At 42.4% G+C, this 15,355-nt stretch overlaps 1 protein-coding gene across 1 annotated transcript in view; it reads left to right on the top strand.

The window, feature by feature from the left end:
* The window catches only part of Kcnh8 (potassium voltage-gated channel subfamily H member 8), a 432,454-nt gene that overhangs the window by 319,150 nt on the left and 97,949 nt on the right, over nucleotides 1–15,355 (top strand). The window contains exon 8 of the mRNA XM_045135950.1: nucleotides 11,860–12,057. Coding sequence (XP_044991885.1) covers nucleotides 11,860–12,057 — 198 coding nt within the window. The remainder of the gene's footprint in view (nucleotides 1–11,859; nucleotides 12,058–15,355) is intronic.

The following is a 15,355-nucleotide window of genomic DNA, read 5'->3' as shown; positions in this document are numbered from 1 at the left end:
GGAAGAGGCAATGCCGCTGTGCATCAGGTCGCAACTTGTGGCTCTAACAATCTTTCTGCCCCCTCTTCTGCAAACTTTCCTGAGCCATGTTGGGTGTGTCTTAAATCTATTTCAGTGATGGGCTCTTAGGAGCCTCTAGATCTCTGATTTAGTAGGTGTTGAGTGTCCTCTGTGTCTTTCTCCTTCACCCTTGTGCTGATATCGGGTTCACCAAGAAAACAGCATTCTTGCTCACTTCCCCAGTTCCTCTGTGGTCTCAGCTGGAGCCAGGCTGAAGTGTGATGGGTCATTTATCTCCTCAGGTCCCACTTTCATCTGAAAAAAAGAAACAAATTCTCTAACGGAGACAGAAGTTAGCACACATTAAATTCGATAACCATTATTAATTTAGAGAGAATTTAATGGGTATAGACCTTCTTTGGCCCAAGACTAATGGGAGATTGATATTGGAAAACAAAATCACTATCTGGGTATGATTCTGACTTGTTTCCCAGTTCCAGATATGGTTTCCTTTCCACTGAGTGGACCTGTTAGCCAATCCAAAATCAGTTGGTTACCTACCATGGCTGTGTGTCACTATTGCACTTGTGTGAGCATCACGTCACATTGTTTGCTTCTGAGTAGCTTGGTCCTCAAGTTGCTCAGACAGATGTTGACCACTTTCTCCCAGTAGCTCATGTAGTGCCTTCCAGCACTAGATGGGCTGTCTGATGACTGGCTCTCTTCTGGATTCCAACCAGGTCTCTCCATGTTCCACGCCAACAGCATATGGTGTCTTCAGCAGTAGGGTCGTACCGTTAACCTCTGGTGGGTAATGAAATGATCTGACAGAAGTCTGTCTTGTTTTGGAGGTCTTGTAGGTCCCTCTGATCAACAGCTCATTGTGGGTGTTAACCACATCCTGGTACTGGGAGTTACAGGCCAGCACCAAGGGAAAAGAGAAAGAAAAAGAAACAAGAGAAATTGAAGGTTAGGCTTCATCTCACCCTTTCCAGGGCCCTTCTTTTCAGGTGCTCCCTTCAAGGTCCTGTTGAGGGTTCAACCTTTTAGTCTATCTTCAGGGATATAGGTTTCTATGGTACCAGTTCAATGTGGGCTCAGTTTTGTCTCCCCCACCTCTGCCCTCCCCCCCACCCCTACCCTCTCTATTGTCCAGGCCTAGAGATGCTGGACAGGTATGTCAGCAACCTGGGCGGATCCAGGTTAGGAACCGTGCATGAGTGAGACCATGTGATGATTGTCTTTCTGTGATTGTGTGAGTTCACTGAGTATGATCTGTTCCAAGTTTGTCCATTTCTCTACAGATTTCATTGTGTCATTTTTTCTTACTGCTGAGTAGAATTCCATCGTATAGATATACCACATCTTGGTTATCCATTTGTCCAATAATGTGCACCTGGGTTGACTCCAGTTATTATAAATTAAACAGCTATAAACATGGTGGAGCAAATAACTATGTACTGCAGTGTGGAGCTGTTAGAGTAAATGCCCAGTAAGGGAATAATTGGGTCTGTTGGTAATAAACAAAATATTTTTAAAGTCCATAGTAATCAATAATAATGTACCAATGGCAATGTAAAATCAACTAGGTAAACTGAGTAAAAGGTCTATGATATACAGGGACATTTTGTAACCTGTTTTTTTTTTTTTTTCAGTTTTTCTTTTTGAGACAGGATCTCTCTATGTGGCCCTTGCTAGCCTATTATTAACTAAGTAGACCAGACTGGCTTTACACTTGCAGTGAAATTCCTGCCTCTGCTGCCTGAATACTGAAACTATTGGTATACAGCAAAAACACGCAGATGAAATATACTTTTGGGGAATACATTTCAGTAACTTCAAAACAGAATGTTTGTTTAGAGCAAAACAAAAACTCAAAAAAATTAGTGGCAGGCACTAGGTGAATCTTAAGGAATGGTGGAAAGTATGTTATCCACCTATGGAGCATAGCTCTTTTAAGAGACAACAAAAGTGGTCTTAGTGGTTAAGGCACTTGCCTGTGAAGCCTAAGGACCCCGTTTCAATTCCCCAGTACCCATATAAACCAGAAACACAAGGTGGCACAAGTGTCTGGAGTTTGTTTGCAGTGGCTAGAGGCCCTGGCGCACCCATTATCTGCCCCCCCACACACACACACAAATAAATAAAAATATTAAGAGACCACAAAGGCAAAATATGAAGGTTTTTCATGGCTGTTACTATATTATCTGTTGTAGGCAAGGCTGAGGGCTGTGGCTCTGTGGTGGAGTGTTCATGTAGGGATCCTAGGGACATTCATTTAATCCCTATAAAAAAGAAAACTCTATCACAGTGAATGCAATGCCAAACAATCCTTTTCAGCTCTCAGGCACTACTTCCCCACACACATGAAAACATGCCTCATTCAGATTTCTGACACTTCTCCTGGTCTCCTCAGTCACCTCTAAAGGGGTGGGTGGCAGGCCTCAGCCCTAACTCAAGACTAAAAAGACGGAGAAGGCTTCCCACTGTGTTCTACCAACAGCCATCACCCCAGCACCTGCCTGTCTCCCTCCAGTCACAGAGGGAGTCACACCTCGCATCCAAATGAAGTTCTCAAGGATTGAGCCACCCTGCTGAAGGAGGGAGAGTGGGGAAGCAAGCATAAACTATAGTACTGTGTATTCGATGCTTGCAATTTTTATTTGAAACTTCTTGATAAAGGTTAACATAGCAGTCAGATTCCAAGTACTACATAGTCTATATTTGCCCCAAATAATTGAAATATTTAATCTAGGACTAGAGAGATGGCAGATCCCACATAAGCCAGACACACAACAGTGAAGCACGTGCAAGGTTGTACGTGCCCACCAGGTGGCACAAGCATCTGGAGTTCAATTACAGTGGCTGAGGCCATGGCACGCCAATTCTCTCTGTCTCTGTCTCTGTCTCTGTCTCTCTCTCTCTCTCATGTGCTCACTCTAAAAATAAAAAATAATCTATTTTTCTTCATTTTAATTATTTTTATAAATTGATATTTAATTAATTATTTTTCAAAATGATTTATTTATTATTGGATTATACTTTAAAGATTCATTTTCCCACTCAAAGTAACAGCGAGCACTGAAAATGCAAACTTATTTAATGACAACTTCAACCCAGCAGAGATAATTTGAAATGACCTATTATAGAGGGCCACTACTGGAGTTAACAATGTGAACTTCCAATATATGATGTGTCCATACAAAGTTTGTACTTCATAGTAAAAATATACAATGTAAACTGATAGTTAGTGATACTATAAATAATGGAAACAAACTGTAAATTTGAAAATTGTTAATATAGTTGTTACATGTCCCCCTGCCTTCTCTCTCTCTCTCTCTCTCTCTCTCTCTCTCTCTCTCTCTCTCTCTCTCACACACACACACACACACACACACACACACACACACACACATGCAGAGAGAGAGAGAGAGAGAGATAGCTGAGGGTTGATAGATATGTTAATGAATCTGATTATGATAATCATTTTGCAATGTATGCATATATCAAAACACGACCACAATGTACTTCATAAGCATGCACAATTTGATTTGTTAATTATAACTCAACAAGCCTGAAAGCAAAAAGAATCAAAGCACACTCAAAAGATCACTGGGGGGAAGGGACAAAAATGAGATGGTTACAATTCTATGTAGCATAACATAAATAATGTAAATTAGAGGGCTGGATAAATAACTTGGCAATTAAGGATCTTGCCTGCAATGCCTAAGGAACCAGGTTCAATTCCCCAGTACCCACATACAGCCTGATGTACAAGATGGTGCATGCATGGGGAGTTTCATTCTCTAAAAATAATTAATAAATAAAATATTTTTTAAAGAATGTAAGTTAGAAAGTTATAGACATGTATCTCAAAAAATGATACTTCCTTTAAAAAGAGATAAAAGTACCGACCTTGTCTACAGAGCCTATGCTGTATGAGTTACTTTCACGTTTGCCATAAACCAAACCCAACCACAAGCAATTCAGGGAAGGAACAAGGAGGTCATTTTGGCTTTCAGCTCCACAGGGTAGAGTTCATCATGGTCGGCAGAGCATGGCAGGCACCAGAAGCTTGCAGCCTACCGTTATGTCAGCAGGGAGGGAGAAGAGAGAGACAGAAAAAGAGAGAGAGAGAGAAATTGGCAGCGTGGGATGTGACCCATAAGGCCCAATCCCAGTGACATACTTTCTCCAACAAGACTGTACCACCTCAAGGTTCTAGAACCTACCAGAGCACCACCATCTGAGGATGAAGTATTCAAACACATGAGTCTATAGGGACCAATTTAGATTCAAACCATCACACATCTAAGAAAACAAAAGTCCTATTTGTTGTGAAAGCTGGAGAAAAACTCTTCTGTGAAAATGTATTGAAAGATTTGCCATTGAGTAAGTGTTGGCTGTTGGCACAAGGGCGGTGCTCCACCCGTGGCCTCTCACTGAGCACGCACATCACTTACAGTCTTCAAATCCATGTCTGGTTTCCTGAAGTGCACTCCGAACTGAGAAAGTCGCATCTGTTAGCAGACGCCATTGGAGAACCAGTGTTCTCCAGCAGCAGTCTCTATCAGTGATGGATGATAGCTGGTATTTATATCACCCACTGGCTGGAGAGATGACTCAGCAGTCAAGGCACTTGCCTGCAAAGCCTAATGACCTAGGTTTGGTTCCCTAGTACCTACATGAAGCCAGATACACAAAGAGACTAGAAGCCCTGGTGCACCCATTCTCTCTCTCTCTCTCTCTCTCTCTCTCTCTCTCCCCCCTTGAAAATAAATAAAAATGTTTAAAAAGAATTATAGAGGTGTTCTGTTTTCTAATTTTCCCCTTGCTTCAAACACACATTTCAATTTGTTTTAACAAGCATATAGTTTTGAGGGATTGTTTGTCATAACCCAGAAGTACTTTATAAAAACCATAGAGATTTGCCATGTTTTTTCTTTTTTCTTAAATATCATAATTTTATTTCTCATCTAAAATATGTGTCCATTTACTGAATGTCTATATATCCAACTTTTCTGTTCTGGAAAACATGTCACACTTAATACAAGTTGTGAATGCATATATATAAGTAGTATAAGCATCTATTCTTGTAGGAAACATACACAGTAAAACTTCAGAAACTCCTTTTCAGAATTGAATACATGTGTTTAACAGAACACTGGGTCTATGGGAAGTATGCAACAAGACACATATATTATATTATCATGAGCAGTTGTGGGGCTTTTCTGTTGGAGAGATTGAGAGTCATTCTGTCCCTGAGACTGATTGAGAATTATTTCAGAAATCTATCCTTCTATGTAGCTACTCTGTTTTAGTAATGATGGAGTTATTTTGCAACATTCTTTGTTTTTATCATATGCACTGTATTCAATATATCCTTGTTTATGCTTTTTCTTCCCAAATGTTCTTTAGGGGGAAAAAGTGAGCAGAAGTAGACAGTCTGTTCTAGGACATCCCTTCCTTTAGAAACATGAACTTCTCCAGCATGAAAAAGAAAAAAGACTGGGTTCCAAATTGGCCAGATTGCTTCTTCCGTACTGTACTGTGACATGCTGTCTTGTTACTGTGGAGCATGTGCGCTCGTTTTGGACGAGCCGTTCTGGGAACAAGTTTTATTTAGCCCACATAGACAATCCCCGGATTTGTGGGCGTTACCTCCTTTCTGAGTTACCAGAGGGTTGTTTTTTTTTTTTTTGTTATCATTATTGCTTCTATTCTGTCAGCTGTAACACAGTTTAGTAGCAACCCTTAAAATAAAATTTTAAAAAAAGATGTTTCTCAAAATAGATGGAACAGTTGGCAAGACAGAAAAGAGATACATTATCAACAGTAAAGTAGGTCTTTTCCACATCTGTGTGTTGTTCCCTGAACCACTCCCAACATACAGCCTCACACATATGCAAAGGAACAGGCGGAATGTGGAATACAATTTATGCCCCAATGTAAAGGTTTTATTGAGGAAATCAAAGGCTATGGAAATGTCATAGGATTCACTTTTGTTCAAATGAAGGCATTTAAGCAAATGTCAAATTGGCTAGTTTTGTCCACTTTAAATATATAGATAGATAGATTTGATTCCCCAGTACCCACATAAAGTCAGATACACAAAGCAGTACCTGTATCTGGAGTTTGTTTTAAGCAGCCAGAGGCCCTGGTGCACCCATTCTCTCTCTGTCTCTCTCTGTGTTTCTCTCTGCTTTCAAATAAATGAATAAATAAATATTTAAAAAGAGAGAGTAAACATAATATCACCAAATAATATTTCATCACTTCTTCCTTTCCCCTTCTCTTAAAAATCCTAGAACAAAAGTTTCACTCAGGGTTCTTGGGCCAGGGTTGTCTGAAAGAGCTGCTGGAAATCATGGGTCATAAGAAAATGCATACAGAAATCACATCTGCTTCTCCACACACACAGTTTTTAGAAAAAGGATCCATATCTTCTTTCGATACACAAATGTGTGTGCACCTCTGTGAATGTTAAGAACTACTAATCCATGGATTTTCTCATCCCTGTATCTTTCAGTTAGGAAATGCCAAGTTATATCATGTACCACTTCTGGGTTCTACCCAAAACTTTTACTACCACCTTGCTTTCCCTTTATTATCAAGAGCTGGCTTCCTATTTTCTCTTACATTGCTGAATTTTTTGAACTTTTCACCTTCCAGTCAGGGTTCAGAAGAAAAGGAGATATATTAACCCAGACCTCTGACAATGACTGGTGTTTTCTTCATGTGGCAGTTCCCTTAACGCCATACAACCCCATAAGTTAGACCAGATCCCCATATCCATGTTTAAGAATGAAAAATAGGGGTTGGAGAGATAGCTTAGTGGTTAAGGTGCTTCTCTGGAAAGCTTAAGGACCCAGGTTTGATTCTCCAGTATCCACATAAGCCAGATGCAGAAGGTGGTGCATGTGTCTGGAGTTAGTTTGGAGTGGCTAGAGGCCTTGGCGTGCCCATTTTCATTCTCGCTCTCTCTTTCCCTCTGTTTGTCTCTCTCTCTCTTAAATAAATAAATACTTTAAAACTATTTTTTTAGAAGAATAAAAAAATATGACTCACAGAGGTTAGTCATTTCCATAGCATACAAATAGCAGAGTCTAGATTTAAATTTGTGTTTCAATGTAGAACTTACTCCATCTATGAAGTATTTCTAGACATGGCATCCATAGTGGAATAATGGCTGACCAGGAACTCATTCTGTAGTCTCATGCCCAGAAGCATCACTTTTTATAAAGCTCTTATATGTGATCATTTTTACTGTCTTGCTGCTGTGTATATGTGAGTAGACAAGCAGATTACTGGGGGTGCAGTGGCCTAAGTGAGGTCAGGGAGGAAACTGAGTAAAGGAAGGATCGGGGAGGGTTAATCAAAATTCAAGGTGTTATGAATAAGCCATATGAAAACCTATGTTTTGGATAATGGCACACCAAGAAGCCATAGACTGTTAATAGAAAAAAGTTCATTGGCAGAGATGGGATACCTTCCAGTGAGTTGTTGGCCAGATAGGTCTGTGATGCCCCCAGAATATTACAGGCCATTGCAAGGTTTGGTTTCCCACCAGGAATGTATGGTAAGACCCTATTGCTGAAGAGTCCACACACTTGGGCTGCAAGGCCACTGAGAAATCCTGTTGGAGCTGAGCTGAAAACCTCCTCCATGTAGACCAGCTGACAGAAAGCTGGAAGAAGCTATGCTGCGTGCAGTGTATGAGAGAGAGAGAGAGAAGGCATCAGTGGAGATAAACAACACTGAACACTGCAAGCCTTAAATTTGGCCAGCCAGACCAAATGACGGAACAGGTACAATAGTGGCACAATGTTATATGGAAAACCAAGCACTCTCTAGTTGTACTGGAGGCCCACTCCATGGGAAGGAATACATGACTGGTACTGAAAACCTAATCAAAAGCCTATAGTGGGGGAGGTCATGAGTCCTAGGACTTTAAAGCCTACTCTTGTCTTGCTAAATGCATATATTATACTCATCAAACTGTCCTGTGAGCACGTTTCTTAACATACATAGTCATATATTAATGCTACTCTCACTTTTGGTTAGAGAAGCTTCTTTCAGATGATGGTGACCACAAAAGGCACCATAGTGCTGAGAGGAAGTGACAGAGGAGTATTCAGCATTGAAATATCTCTATCACACCTTCCAAGGCTCAATGTCCATTAAAAGGTGGCAGGGGCATGCTTTTAATCCCAGCACTTGAGAGGCAGATGTAGGAGGATCGCCATGAGTTCAAGGCCACCCTGAGACTACATAGTGAATTCCAGGTCAGCCTGAGCTAGAGTGAGACCCTAACTGGAAAAACTGGGAAAAAAAAAAAAAAGAGGTGGAAAGAAGAATGTAAGAGCCAAAGGAAGTGGAGAACTCTTTACAATGCAATAGTTCAGATAGAAATTGCCCTTGAGATTCAGGACTTCACGGTGCCTAGCACTACCTTCACAAGACCCTCATAATATTAGGAAAAGATGATGACATCAAAATAAAAGACTGACTAATTGAGAGAGGAAGGGGATATAATGGAGTGTGGATTTGTGAAGGGGAAAGTGGTGGAGGGGATGGAGTCATGTTTTTTTCCATAATTATGAAAGTTGTCAATAAAAAAGTTAAAAAATACTTTGCGGGGCTGGTGAGATGGCTTAGTGTTAAGGTGCTTGCATGCAAAGCCAAAGGACCCAGGTTCATTTCCCCAGAACCCATGTAAGCCAGATGCATAAGGTTGCTCATGCATCTGGAATTCGTTTGCAGCAGCTGAAGGCCATGGCATGACCATTCTCTCCCTCTCTCTCTGCCTCATTCTCTCTATCTCAAATAAATAATGAAAAATAAACAAAAACTTAAAATACTCTTGGGGCTGGAGGGGTGGATCAGCAATTAAGGTACTTGCCTATAAAGCCTAACTACCCAGGTCCAATTCCCCAGCACCCACATAAAGCCAGATGCACAAAGTGGCCCATGCATCTGGTGTTCACTTGCAGTGGCTTCAGGCAGTGGCACATCCATTTGCATTCTCTGCCTCTCCTTGCAAATAAATAAATAAAATATTTTTAAAAATAAAACAAATATTTTACATTGTCCTTTTTTAATTTTTATTTATTTATTTATTTGAGAGCGACAGACAGAGAGAGAAAGACAGATAGAGGGAGAGAGAGAGAATGGGCGCGCCAGGGCTTCCAGCCTCTGCAAACGAACTCCAGACGCGTGCGCCCCCTTGTGCATCTGGCTAACGTGGGACCTGGGGAACCGAGCCTCGAACCAGGGTCCTTGGGCTTCACAGGAAGTGCTTAACCGCTAAGACATCTCTCTAGCCCTTCATTGTCCTTTGTACAGAAACGTAATACAGATTTATGACTACCTATGCACTGGTATATCTGCATCAGTGTGTCTAATACTGGTTTATCTATGTTGTTGTTGTTGTTGTTTTGTGTGTGTGTGTGTGTGTGTGTGTGTGTGTGTGTGTGTGTGTGTATCACTGATGCAGATACATATTTATGAATGCCTGTGCTATGAGATATCTGCATCAGTGTGTCTAGTACTGACCTACAATCAGTTTATCTAGTAGAGACTCAAATATGCCTGTTCATTGGTATATCTGCATCAGTTGTCCTGAGACCTCACACTATCATGAAGGCGAGAACCGTTTGTGCATCTTTTTTAACTTTTTAGTTTGTTTATTTATGAGAGAGAAAGAGAATGGGCATACCAGGGTCTCTAGCCACTGCAAAAATAAATAAATAAATAAATAAATAAATAAATAAATAAAATAAAATAAATAAATTAAAACTCCAGATACATGCACAACCATGTGCATCTGGCTTACATGGGTTCCAAGGAATTGAACTGGTCCTTAGGCTTCTCGGGCCAGCACCTTAACTGCTAAGTCCTCTCTCCAACCCTGATTGTGCATCTTTTAATATAGTCACCTTATAAACTGATGCTTATTAACTCCTGATGTGTGAAGTTTTAGAACACAGTTGTTCTAGGTCCTGTTTCACAGTAGATTCTGCTGGTTCACTTTGAAAACATCCCACGGTTATTCTGATTCAGCCAGTGCAGGTGGAACCTGGGCAGAGTATTTTCAGAAAGCTTTCTCAAATGCGTCCAGCCTTGAGGACCAGGGTCACAGACTAGTACCTTGTCACAGTGTGGTCCAGCTGCATCAAACATCACCTGGAGACTTTGTACAAAGGCAGCTTCACAACCCCTTTCCCATCCTGCTCCCTCCTGCCAACTCGTGGGCATGTGTAAGTCTGTACCCACTGTATGGGAGCTGCTGCAGGCTTGCGGGGAGCCTAGCATTCTCTACACCCGGCCCTTGATGTCTCTGAGGCAAGCTGACAGTTAGGAAATGCTCCTCTGGCAACCAAAGAGGAATGAGGAGCAGATCTCATGGAATCTTCAGCTACTCGCAATTTGCATTTTTTAAAAAAAATTTTGTTTATATTTATTTATTTGAGAAGGACAGACAGAGATAGAAAGGCAGAGAGAGAGAAAGAATGGGCGCACCAGGGCCTCCAGCCACTGCAAATGAACTCCTGATGCTAGAGCCCCCTTGTGCATCTGGCTAACATGGGACCTGGGAAATCGAGCCTCGAACCAGGGTCCTTAGGTTTCTCAGGCAAGCGCTTAACCGCTAAGCCATCTCTCCAGCCCCAATTTGCATTTAAATCCCCAGTTCCACAAGCTACAACCTTAAACTGTTATTATTGCTTTAAAACTGTAGTGGCTCTCCATCTTTTTCTGGGTGTCCATTAAATGAATTGCCTATAAAAGTCATGGTTTGTGAATAATAACCCAATAAGTCTTCTGTCACATATGCAGAGAGGGTTATACACAACAAGCCCTTAAATCCTTCTGCATGAATCATGTACACAGAGAAGGTTATGATAACCCACAAGTCTTCAACACCTCCTTCCAGAAACATCACCTACAGAGAGGGTCAAAATAGTCAACAAGTCTTAGAAGCCTTCCATGCACATCACATATGAGAGAGAATTATAAAATACACTATTAACAGGTCAGTATTTCCAATGAAAGATTTTAAAAAGCGGTCTTTTGCTGTTTCAAGATAATGTCGTTGTTATATTTCTCTCATCTTTATTAATGCAGCTTTTTATAATTACATGGCAGTAAATTTATAACTTTGGGCATATTTAAAACATTTTACTTTGAGAAATTTTGACGCAGATGTGCATTGTTGTAATTAGACGGCTGTGGGGGACATCTACTTCGGCTCTAATTCCTGTGACATGTTCAACTTTCCTCCCTCCAAGCCCTAAGTACAAAATGAGACTCCAGATAGGTTTAAGATAACATGGTTTGAGTAATAACGTGGATTGGGTATATTAAGTAACTAGCTATCACGTAAGGTGCTTGCCTGTGAAGCCTAAAGACCCAGGCTCTATTCCCTAGCACTCAGGTAAAGACTGAGGCACAAAGTGGCTCACATGTGTCATGTGTCTGGAGTTCCTTTGCAGTGGCTGGAGGTCCTGGAACACCCATTCTCTCTCCTCCCCCCCCCCCCTCTCTCTCTCTCTCTCAATCTCTCTCTCTCTCTCTCCCTCTCTCTCTTTCTCTCTCTCTCTCTCTCTCTCTCTCCCCCCTTTCTCTCTCTCTCTGTCTGTTGCTCTCAAATAAATAAATAAAAATAAAAATAAATTAAAAAAAGTAAATTAAAAAATAAAAAGTGCTATGTAGAAGGAAAAAATTAATTTCATGGCTGTGACCTCTTTGCAACTCTGTCGACCCCTTAAGCAAATGATGGCACCCTAGAATGTCCCTTTACCCCCAGCCGCGGGTGCCAGCGCTTGCTCTTACTAAAGCCTCACCCTTGCTTCGTTGCAGGCTGGCTTCACGAGCTGGGGAAGCGGCTGGAGTCCCCGTACTACGGCAACAACACCCTGGGGGGCCCGTCCATCCGCAGCGCCTACATCGCCGCGCTCTACTTCACGCTGAGCAGCCTCACGAGCGTGGGCTTCGGGAACGTGTCGGCCAACACGGACGCGGAGAAGATCTTCTCCATCTGCACCATGCTCATTGGGGGTGAGGACGCGTCTCCTTCCCCGCGCTCTGGCTGAAAACACCTCCGAGAGAAAGGGTTGAGACGGGGCATTCTAAAGGCACTAGAAATCAGACAATCGGTGACAAATAGGTTTTCAGTTGGGAACTGTGGTATATTTTGCCTGTGTTCCCATCTTCTTTGTCCCCGCCGCTGTTCCACTGCGGTCCTTGCTCAGTTTTTGTCGCCTCATTCCTTTTGTCCTCCTCTGTCCTCTATGTCAAGATGTTAATGGTGGGGAGGGGCTGGAGAGATGGCTCAGCAGCTAAGGCACGTGCCTACAAGCCAGAAGACCCAGGTTCAATTCCCCACTACCTGCATAAAACCAGATGCACAAAGTGGTGCATGCATCTGGAGTTTGCAGTGGCTAGAGGCCCTGGCGTGCCCATCTCTCTGTCTCCCTTCTATCTCTCTGCTTGCAAGTAAATATTTTTTTTCTTTTTTATTTTCCTACGTAGGGTCTCACTCTAGCCCAGGCTAACCTGGAATTCATTATGTAATCTCAGGGTGGCCTTGACCTCACAGCAATCCTCCTACCTCTGCTACCCAGTGCTGGGATTAAAGGCATGGTATGGTCAGGGGCAGCCCTTCGTGCTGATGGATTTAATTTTCTGGACACCTGCCCGTGCGTTTGGAAAGGACAGGCACCTTGTTTTCTTCACACATTGCTTATTTCTTTTGTTTGAGAGTCACCTGGGCCTGAATTGAAGGTATATGTCTGACGCTCCCAGACAAGGCGGTGCTATCAAAGTTCCCTCAGTACTAATGAAGTAAACGGAGGGTACAGCAAACTGAAGATGCTAGACATAATAACATGTGGCTAAAAATAACAGCAGAATGCCACCAGAGCAACAAGTAATTAGCATGTGTTGTTTTTTTAATTTTATTTTTATTTATTTATTTGAGACAGAAAGGGGGGGCGAATGGGAGCATCAGGACAGATGCGCCCCCTTGTGCATCTGGTTTGTGTGGCTCCTGGGGAATCAAACCTGGGTCCTTTGGTTTTGCAGGCAAGCGCTTTAGCCACTAAGCCATCTCTCAGCCCCATACGTTGTTTTATGCCCTACTCTGTGCCTGATGCCTTAATACAACACGATAAGGCAAATCTATAGGCTTGGCATTATTCCACTTAACAAAGGCATAAGCCTGTCACTTCTACACTCCACTTTGGGTAGTTTGAAAATCTACCCTCCTGGCCCACCAGCTTCACTTCTGCCAATGAGGGGCATCAGTGGGAGACTGGCAGGCAAGAGGAAGGGAGAAGGCTTTGCCAGTTTCGGAGGTGTAGCTTTCCTTCAGGGACTGGGTGCTGAGCTGGGCGTGATGTCGCGCCTTTAATCCCAGCCCTGGGGCAGAGGCAGGAGGATCGCCCTGAGTTCAAAGCTAGTCTGGGACTTCAGAGTGAGTTCCAGGTCAGCCTGGGCTAGAGTGAGACCCTACCTTGAAAAGTCAAGTGAATAAATAAAATTTAAGAGAATAAATAAAAACGCTTCTGGCAGCCCCATTGGCCTTCTCAGAGGTCTCTGCTTCCCTTAATAGATGGAGAGCTGGCTTCCCACCGCTCCTCCCAGCCCTTCCTTTCCTACAACTCCAGGTCCTCAGCACCTTCCTTATGATGCCCACTTTATCCCTGCCTGCCTGCTTCATTCTCTAAGCCCTCCAGCACCAGGGAAACCAGTAACCTGTAAAAGTCCCCTCTGAGGGGATATGATGGAGAGTGAATTGTGAAGGGAAAGTGGGGGAGGGGAGGGAAATACCATGGTTTATTGTCTGTAAGTATAGAAGTTATCAATAAAAAAACTTTTAATCTCCTCTGCTGTAATACTTAGCACCCTTTCTCTTCTCTGAACCTCCTTAAACTGATGCAGGATTGATTCCTTTGTTTTCTACATTTTTTTTCAAATGACCTCATCCAAAGCTTGGGAGAATTAAAGTAAGTTTCCAAAACCAAGAAGTTAAGGAGACAAAGTTAAAATCCACTTGCTTATTCCTCTCTTTAAATACAAGAGGAAATTTTACTGAGTAGTAAGATTGTGGTCATGTGGACATCTGCCTGAACGTTAGTAGTTTTCTTGTATTCTGTTAGCATTTTATGCCCCACACCATTTCCCCAAAGCCTGTTTGATCCTGTTCTCTTAATGACCTCAATCCCAGATATATCTTAGAGTTTTGAACCTATAATAGGGGTGGGGTTTTCGGGGGGCTCATGGCACAGGAGATAGGAGGTGAGGATAATACAAGACTTACACAGTTCTTTATCCAGTGTACAGTGAAATCAAAGCATAACGTGAAACCTTTCCTCAAGGGACTAGTGATCAGGTTTGGAGGAGACAAGATGAAGTGCGCAGGACTGGTATGAGCTCTGGTGGGCAGGGACTGCTAAGTGGTAAGTCTCGGGAGATGTTCAGAAGCAGTGATGGGTAGGGCCAGGAATAGGAGGCTTTCTTGTAGAGATGGTGCACATGCAGGAGGCTCAAGGAGCTTGCTGGACCGACAGCATTTTTATGAGGATCTTGATCAATGTTGACATCTATTTCTTTCTTTCTTTATTTATTTATTTATTTTTGAGAGAGAACGAGAGTTATAGATTTGGTGTAAGGGCCTTTTGCCTCTGCAAACAAACTCTAGTCACATGTGCCACTTTGTGCCTTGGGCTTCACATGGGTACTGGTGAATTGAGCCCAGGCCAGCAGGCTTTGCAAGCAAGTGCCTTTAACCCTGCTGAGTCACCTCCCAACCCTAGAGGCTCTTATCTTCTGAAGAGGTGCAGTGTGCGGGAACCCACAGTGGGTGTTTCACATCCAGTATTACAGTTGTAACTCTCCTTGATGACCCATCTTTATTCTGGACAAAGTGATAAGCATCTTTACAAGCAGAGTCTATAACTTATTTAATACTTGCCTCTTTCTTCTGCTTCTGATGGAAATGTTGCAGGAATACTCCAGGCTAAACCTGACTAATGTGGCATTTGAGAAGTCTGTTAGGTAACTGGGCTTTTTCTTTTTCTCTTTTTAAATATTGTATTATTTATTTATTTGGGGAAAAAAAATAGGAGAGAGAAAGAGAGAGAGAATGAAAGCGCCAGGGCCTCCAGCCATTGTAAATGAACTCCAGACACATGCACCACCTTGTGCATCTGGCTTTATGTGGGTACTGGGGAATCAAACCAGGGCTACCAGGCTTTGCAAACAAGCACCTTTAACTGTTTAGCCATCTCTCCAGCCCCAGGGATTTCTTTTGATCTGCCTACAACATTGTGAAAGGTCCTTGTCCAGAAATTGT

This window comes from Jaculus jaculus, chromosome 16, assembly GCF_020740685.1.
Source record: "Jaculus jaculus isolate mJacJac1 chromosome 16, mJacJac1.mat.Y.cur, whole genome shotgun sequence".
NCBI classification, from domain to species: Eukaryota; Metazoa; Chordata; class Mammalia; order Rodentia; family Dipodidae; genus Jaculus; species Jaculus jaculus.
The sequence above is the reverse complement of the archived record's forward strand: the minus strand, read 5'-3'. Positions and strand labels throughout refer to the sequence as shown.